Source organism: Rhincodon typus, chromosome 11 (assembly GCF_021869965.1).
Source record: "Rhincodon typus isolate 14 chromosome 11, sRhiTyp1.1, whole genome shotgun sequence".
Lineage (NCBI taxonomy): Eukaryota > Metazoa > Chordata > Chondrichthyes > Orectolobiformes > Rhincodontidae > Rhincodon > Rhincodon typus.
The window spans coordinates 37299537-37308550 of record NC_063342.1 but is presented as its reverse complement, the minus strand read 5'-3'; the positions used below and the strand labels follow the sequence as shown (position 1 = coordinate 37308550).

Below are 9014 nucleotides of genomic sequence, written 5' to 3'. Positions count from 1 at the left end.
AAATCTGGAAGTACATACAAGTATTCTTGCAGGATGAGATGGAATCCACTTTTTAACCAATTAATCAGCATATGTAGTGAGATCTTCCTGTATCATTACAATGGAGCTTTAGTCTCTTCTGCTCTGCAACTGCTATCTTAGCACTATTGTCAGTAGCAGCATTTGGGCTATTATCCATGAAACTGCTGATTCGTGTAGTATGTACGTACTGTTAATTCCAAAATAATTTCTATTGTTTCCCTCCCTACAACTACAGTCGGAGAAAGAAACTGTACAATAATGCCTGCCCACTCTAATCCCACATGATGCTAGTGTGGTTTCTTGTCCCTCAGCTCTGAAGCACATATCTGTAGTATAAATCTGTAGTATAAATCTGTAGTCTATGTAGTGCAAAATGCACTGAAAAAAATGAACACAAACAAAATATTCACCACAACACAGTTAAAACTACCATCTCTGCATTTCTATTGCTTTATTTTTCCAGAAAGCAAACACTTAAAAAATTATAAATAAAACAGGAAACATAAGTAGTGCTTAAGTAGTATAGATTCATTTTGGAAGGTCGAATTTTGAATGCAGAACACAGGGTTAATGGCAGGATTCTTGGCAGTGTGGAGGAACAGAGGAATCTTGGGGTCCATATTCACAGATCCCTCAAAGTTGCTACCCAAGTTGATGGGGCTGTAAAGAAGGTGAATGGTGTGTTGGCTTTCATTGGCAGGGGAAGAGAGTTTAAGAGCCGTGAGGTAATCCTGCAGTTCTATAAAACTCTGGTTAGACTACACTTGGAATATTGTATTCAGTTCTGGTCACCTCATTATAGGAAAGATGTGGCAGCTTTAGAGAGGGTGCAGAGGAGAGTTACTAGGATGCTGCCTGGACTGGAGGGCAGGTCTTATGAGGAAAGGTTGAGAGGGCAAGGGCTTTTTTCATTGGAGCGAAGAATGAGGTGACTTGATAGAGGTGTATAAGATGATGATGAGAGGCATAGATAGAGTGGATAGCCAGAGACATTTTCCCCAAGGCGGAAATGACTATCACGAGGGGGCATAATTTTAAGGTGATTGGAGGAAGGTAGGTTTTTTTTCCACACAGAAAGTAGTAGGCGTGTGGAATGCACTGCCGGCAGTGGTAGTGGAGTCAGATACTTTAGAGATTTTTAAGCAACTCTCAGATAGGCACATGGAAGATAGCAAAATGTAGGGTATGCAGGGTAGTTTGATCTTAGTAGGATAATAGGTTGGCACAATATCATGGGCTAAAGGGCCTGTACTGTTCTATGTTGGCAAATATAGGCTTCAACTACTTAGTCAATGCAGTCATTTTTGGCTAGAAAACTGTTGGCACTATGCTTGTAGTTTCATTCTTATAAAACTAGGTTTTCCAAAAAATTTGTGTTCTGTTTTTGGCATACTATGAATAGTTTTTCAGATACCAAAAGGCAGTTTTTGATGGAGTTAAAACCCAGTTACTCAAGAGTGGCACATGAAGTATTCTCCCTTTGTGTCCAGCTTCTGCACTGCCACGTGGCTTTTTCTCAATAGAAGAGGCCAGCAACCAGCATCTGAAAGGATTCCAAACTCCTCTGCAAACTAGACAACTGCTACAAACTTGTCTGTGTGTTGTGGCATTGGTTCAGGTGTTTGTTTTTCATAAGAGCAAAGTAGAAAACACAACAGGGGGTGGGAAGTAGTGTTGCTGCAATGTCACTGGACTAAAAATCCAGAACCCAACATTACCATTTTGGAGACATGAGTTCAAATCCCACCACAGCAGGTGGTATAATTTGAATTCAACAAAAGTCTGGAATAAAAACTTAACCCCACATCATCTGTGTAACCACTGCTGATGGTTGTAAAAACTCATCTGGCTTACTTCAGGGAAGGAAATCTACCATCATTTCTTGGTCTAGCATACATGTGACTCCAGCTCTACAGCAATGTAGTTCAGCCTTAACTGCTGTCTACGCAATAAGGATACACCATAAATGCTTACCTACCCAGTGACACTTACATTCCCATTAAATTTGTTTTTAATGACAGGCAGTATAATAGGATTTAAAACAAACTGCAAGTTAATACTGTATTTCAAAAAGAAATTCTGCAATGGTCCTCTGTGCATAATTTTAGCAAAAGCTACTTTACTCTCTTCATAGAATCCCTAGTGTCGAAACAGGCCCTTCGGCCCAACAAGTCCACACCAAACCTTATAGCATCCCACCCAGACCCATCCCCCATAAACCCACCTAATCTACACATCCCTGAACACTATGGGCAATTTAGCATGGCCAATCCACCTAGCCTGCACATCTTTGGACAGTGGGAGGAAACCGGAGCATCCGGAGGAAACCCACGCAGACACGGGGAGAACGTGCAAACTCCACACAGTCAGTCACCTGAGGGTGTAATTGAATCCAGGTCCCTGGCGCTGTGAGGCAGCAGTGCTAACCACTGTGCCACCATGCTGCCCACGGCCCTCTTGTTATCTGCACGTTGTAACACGACCACTGACACAGGTATTAGGGGAAATGTTTAAAAACCTGCTCACAACATAACTTGTATGACAATTTTTTAAAAAATGCTGTTTTGACTAGGTTGTCTTAACTTTTTTTTTGTTTGGTCATGGGACACTGGCATCACTGCTGGTCAGTTTTTATTGCCCATCGCTAACTGTACTTGAGGAGATTGTGATGAGCTACCTTCTCAAACTGTGTAGTTCATATGCTGTAGGTAGACCCACAATGCCCTCAGGGAGGGAATTCCAGGATATTGCCCAAGTGACAATGAAAGATGTGATATTTCCAGCTCAGGAAGTAAAAATGGGTAGATGTAAAATTACACTCACCAATTCTTTCCATCATTTGAATTCAACTGTCTTTGATCCAAAATTTAAAAATAAAATTGCCTACTGCATTAAATCACTTGCCTGGTGTCTGATTTTCCCATAGTTGAATCAAAAGTTCGAAACTTCCTGATCAATTTTATGCTAACTATACTGAAAAAATGCAGGGCTTTTCTACTGTTTGATTTGTAGAAATTTCAAAATTTGTAATCTATGTTTGAAAACAGACAAGTTTGACAAAAATATTTACAAATTATAAAAAAAAAAAATCACTGTATTGAACCCAAGTGCTGGAAATGCAGTCTAACATTTAAGTTACAGATGCTTTTTCAGATCAGTTTAAAGGATCGAGACTTAAAATAGTATCCTTCCTTTTCCATGACTAGGTGGACCTTGTAATAGAGTCACAGAGCATGGAAACAGACCCTTCGGTCCAACTAGTCCATGCCAACCATGCTCCCAAACCAGGAAGCCACCATTGAAGAGCACGGAGATTTTGGAGGACTGTAGAGCTGGCAGCGATTACAGAGGGATTTAAAAAACACAGACAAGAATTTAAAATCCAAGTTGCTGCTGAATTTACTGAATTCGGAAGCAATGGTATTCAGCAAACACAGGGGTGATTTGGAAACTGAACCTGCCAAAGAGAGGTTTGGATGACCTCCAGTTTATGGAAGTAAAACATGGGAGACCAACAGGGAGCATTTTTGTTATTCATTCGTGGGATGTGGGCATCATTGGCTAGGCCAGCATTAAAGAGGATGGGGATGGGCCTCAGTGCAGAACTAAAGTCTGAACATTTCTGTATTTGACAAAATTGCTGGAACACTTAGTGAAAAAATCCAGCCAGTTTCAGACAAGCCAGAATGTTTAATCACCCAAGGATGATGTTTTCTCAGGATCACGTTACCACTATGAGTCATGAATACACAGGCTGAATCACCAGCCACGGATTTTGGAGCATCTGGGTAGCAAGTCCCTAAGACAGTGGGATCTGGATTGCAGGAGTTGCTTCCTTTTCTTTCCTTCTCTGCCCCATATTTCCTTCTCTACAAATGCTGCCAGACCTGTAGAGTTCCACCAGCACTGGTTTTATTGTTTCTACAGGAGTTTTGCCTGAATGCTTGTGGAGTTAGTTCGAAGGACATTAGATTTTGTTTGACCATCCTCCCATTATCCTAAAGTGAAGGCATTGCTAATAGAATTCCTCTCTCACTCTTATGATTAAACATGAGGGGGGAGGAAATGGATGTTCTGGCTTCCTTCTTTATTTAACTTGTCCCTCGGTTGGGCACAACACAGTTAATTTAGAAAGGATCCCTCCCTCTGGTGGGCAACTTTTTCCAGCCAAAACATATCTATGTTTTCAAAAGGAGCTACATTAACAGGGTGTTCTGGAGTTAAAGAAAGAGTTAGTTGATTAGCTACTAAGACATGAGAAAGGGTAATAAAATGCGACATATACGCAGATTAGAAATCAGAGGGGAGTTCCAAAAGTCAAAGAGATTATCAATCAGTCTTTGCCTGTCCATAAGAGACTGTGAAATGCCGCAACTATTAAGGTAGGGGATTCCAATTGTGCCGACTGTGGCAGTTGATTAGAGATTCTTGGCTCTATAGTTAGTTGAAATAATATGTCCACTTTCCTTCGAGTAGTTTTGCTGACAACATGTTTATAACAACCTTTCTTATGTATTCCCAGAAGGGTAAAATGCAGAGTGTCTTTCAACCAGAATTACCTTTCTTCACCTCATATGGGCCAAACTAGGGCCTGTTCCCATGCTGTATGATTTTGTCTGCAGTCTGGGTCATAACCTATAGGAGATCAGAGTTTTTGAACAGCATCTCCCTTTGAAGTTCTCGTGACACTTTTCAGGTGCAACATTCCATACCCACAAAAGATTCCAGCCTGCCACTGATTTTACATATACAAGCCAAAAATGGAAGGCTGTCTTACTTTAATTAAAAAAAAACACATTTTCCTCTTAAATGTTCAATATGTCTGTTGATAATTGAGGGTTACAATACATTATCATGATACTGGTGGCCATGATTTTACTGCTAGTTTAAAAAAACTCCGTGCCTTTTTCTTTTTGTGTAAGATAAATATAGAGATTAAACACTGTTGAAGTTTTTCTTCACAAATGTCAAGGTGAAGATGACCTGAATGTCTGCTTGTTTGTTTCTCCTCATCTCCTAAATTCGCATCCATCACCACCTGGAAGTGCTACCTTGTGTTAGTGTTGCTTTGAGTGTCAACATCTCTGTTGTGTCTTCTGATCCACAGATCTAATCTTCTGTTCCTTCCTCAGGCCGATTAAAATAACTTTAGCATGATCACTGCTGCAACAAATCTATTCAGCATAAACAGGAAACTGAAGTTGAGACTTTCCGGTATGTATGATTTAAGTGGTACTTTGGGTAGTTCATTTATTCTATGCAGTTCTAGTTCATTAATTCTTTTGAGGGAAGATGGTGGCATGGTAGCAATGACGCTGGAATAATAACCTAGAGACCCAGGCTCATGCTCAGGAGATGGGTTCAAAATTCTACACTTAAATATAGAATTGAAATCTAATCTCAGTTATGGTGGCCATAAAACTATAAATCAATTGTTACAAAAACCCATCTTGTTCACCAATCTGCCTGACCTCAAAACCACACCAACATAGGAGACTCCTAGCTGCCTTCAACAACCAAACAAGCTCAACAGCAATTACAGTTGACCAAGTAAAACGTTGACCTTGCCAGAGATAAGTACATCCGACAAAGGAAAGAAGTGTTCCAGTTCTTTTGGCCCAAAAAATAGACGCCCACTAATTGTGAATGTCACAGAAATGGCTTGATTATCATCTTGGCAACAGCAGCACAGTCGGTCCATTTCTTTGTTACCAGGTAGGGAGGGTAGATGCAAATTAGTTGTTAATCTCATCACAATCGTCTTTTACCGAAAGTTGGTAACAAAGTATTCCAGCATTACTGACAGTGACAGTCCATCCTGGTAGGTGGTTTTTCATTCTCCATCTTATTCAGTATCAGCTGAAGTTACACACACTGCACCATTAGGATCCACAGAATTGTCAGCTCCTTCATCAGTATTCTTAGGTTCACCTGTAAACAAAAAGAGAAACAGTATTCTACATAAAATGCAGCAAATCCCAACTCTAGAAGGTTTCATACATTTAACTTTTCTGAAAATGGTGAGCACAATCAATAGATTGAATAGGGAGCACAAATGCAAATCGCCCTGAGCAGGATTACTTTTTGTTTTACATCTGTCAAATAACCTCCACTTTTGAAGGTACTAATTTTTCTTGATAGTTACATTAGTTACTTTCTGGTATTTGAACCAATTGAACTTTCTTCACATGCGAACCTACAGTTGCCTTTATACAGCACCTTTGATCTAATAAAATGTCCCAGACACTTCATGGGGGTATGATCAAATAAAATTGGACACTTTCACAAAAGATGTTAAGGGTGAATACGAGAAGCTTGGTCAAAGCGTTAGGTTTTAAGAAGAGTTTTAAAGTAGAATGGGAGATAAAGACAGACATTTAGAAAAGGAATATAGCATCTATTAGAGAAAAGGGTTTAGGGAAGGTGTGGTTCTTGACTGCTAAAAGCATAGTCACAAACAGAATGAGAAAATGACATTCCTGGGCACAAAACTCGAAGAAAACAGATATCTCAGAAGGCTAGAGGCTGCAGGACATTACCAGATGTAGGGATGGGTGAGGTCAAGGGGTGACATAGGTGAAAACAAGAATCAGAATTTAAAGTTGATGGATTAATTAACAGTGAGCAAAGAGTGGTGGGTGAATGGGACTTGCTGCAAATCCGGCTGGAAATCTTTGGACAGCCTCATCTTTACGAAGTTAGAATCTGGAATTCTGGCCAGATAAACTCAGACATTCACATCCAGAAACAATGAAAGGATGGATAAGAGTTTCAGTATGGGCAGAGTTGCATTGTTACAGAGATAGATACAAGTATTACTGGTGATGACACAGATATGGTGAGTAGCTCATCTCAGAATCAACATAACACCAAGGTTACAAACTATCAGCCTCAGACAGATACCAGACAGAAGGGTGGAGTTGGTGGCCAGGGAATGATAACTGCAGGGGCCGGACTGAAGACTTTAGTTTTCTGAATATTTATATGGAGCAAACTTCTGCTCTTACACGACTAGATATTGAACAAGCAGTTTGATAGTGTAGCAACAACGTAGGAACTGACAGATGTTGGTGATATCAAGTTGGGTGTCATCACTGTACTTGTGAAACAGGACGCTACATTTTCAGACAACACTGCTAAGTAAGGACCAGTACGTAGATAAGACAATGGAATGCCATGGAATATAACTATAGGAAAACTTTTTTTTTTTTTTTTTTAAAAATAAACAGCTCCACCTGGCCTTGGCAACCTACTTATACGGAGAAAGACTGCAGAATGCTACAGAAATGAAGTATTTGCAAGTTTTTGTCCACAAATCACAAAATGATAGTAATCAAGATCAATGGGTAATGGTGAAGGCAAATGGAATATTGATCTTTATCTCAAAAAGGATTGGATTAGAAAAGTAGGGAGGTTTTGCTAAACTATACAAGGCACTAGTTAGACTAAGTTGAGCTACTGTGAACAGTTTGGGCCCCTTATCTAAGGAAATATGTATTTGTATTGGAGGCAGCCCAGAGAAGATTCACTAGATGATACTAAGTATTGAAGGTCTACCTTGGGAGGACAGGTTGAGTAGATTATGCCTGTACTTGTTTGCAATATAGAAGAATGAGAGGTGACCTTACTGAAAACATACAAGATTCTTGGGGTACTTGACAGGGTGAACGTGGAAAGATTGGGAGAATCTGGGCCAAGAGGGCATAATGTCAGAATAAGGAATTGCATATTTATGACTGGGACATCAAATATATTGAAGGCTGCGAACAGACAGATTTTTAAATCAGGAAGGAAATCAATGGTTATGGGAAAAAGGCAGGAAAGTGGAGTTCAGGTTTATCAGATCAGTCATGATTTAACTGAATGGCAGAGCAGACAACTGCCCGAACGCCATACTTCTGCTTCTACATCTTATGGTTTTAATAAAGCCAGAGAAAAATAAAGCCTAAGAAGCCCTAGTCAGACAGATCTTGGAGAGCAGTACCCAGGCTCAAGTTGGCACCCCCAAAATTCTTAGGTCCCAAAACAAGTAGTAGCAATCATTTGCCTTCTTAGAAAATTTTACGTTCAAGCTCCACCTAAATCATGTGCAGACTACTCGGGTACTGTATTGCACTGACGTGCAAGCCCTACTCTGTTAGAGCCGATGCCTTTACACTGCGATGTTACATGATTCAAAGAATTCTATAGTACTATTTCAAGAGTCAGGAGCTCTTTTGAAACACTAACCAACCTTTTTCTTTAAACAAACAAAGAAGAAAAAAAAAAGTTATTTTATTACTCTTTGTGGGACTTTTGTGATGTAGAAATAAAAAAAAATGTAGGGAACATAATTTCAAAGTCAGGACTGGTATAAAATTTGACAACATGGTAATTAATGAGCAGGTGCCTCATGGCAGCAATTTGTATGATAAACAAGATGAATTGAAGGAACCTGCCAAAGCTCCTCTACAGCACATCCAAATCTGCTACCACTTAAAGAATTAAGTTGATGATGTTTCCACTCAAGTTTCCCTCCAAATTTCTCATTGTTCCTTCACAGTCACTAGGTCATATCCTGTAATTTGTTGGCAAATGGCATCTTGAATGCAGCTATATCAAACAGATTGCAGAGCTTCACGAGGCAGATCACAGTCATCTATTCAAGGGAAATTTAGCCTTGGCACAGACATCTATATTTCATGGATAGATTAAAACGAGGATAGAAGCAGAATTCTTGACAACAGATAGATCAGAAAGGTGGATGCATGGGGATGCCAGTGAATACAGTCAAGTGTGATAGGATGTGTTCTGGGAGAACAACGGAGAGCTATTATCATTTATTTCAAGCAGTTCAAAGGTAGAGTATTTTGAGTGGGGTTAGGATTTGGTGGAAATAGTCACGAAATATTGGAAGACACAGGGCAATTGATAACTGGTTAAGAAAATGCATGGGATATCTGTCTTTGTAAATAAGAGTTTTGAATATCAAAACAAGAAAGTGGTGCTAAACT

The 9014-nt window shown here is 39.7% G+C and overlaps 1 protein-coding gene across 3 annotated transcripts in view; it reads right to left on the bottom strand.

The window, feature by feature from the left end:
• Positions 1 to 457: 457 nt before the first annotated feature.
• Positions 458 to 9014, bottom strand: part of LOC109936276 — a 47278-nt gene continuing 38721 nt past the window's right edge. For all 3 annotated transcript variants that reach the window (XM_048603118.1, XM_048603119.1, XM_048603117.1), the window contains one exon: positions 458 to 5952. In XM_048603118.1, the coding sequence (XP_048459075.1) occupies positions 5867 to 5952 (86 nt within the window). In that variant the 3' untranslated portion in view covers positions 458 to 5866. The remainder of the gene's footprint in view (positions 5953 to 9014) is intronic.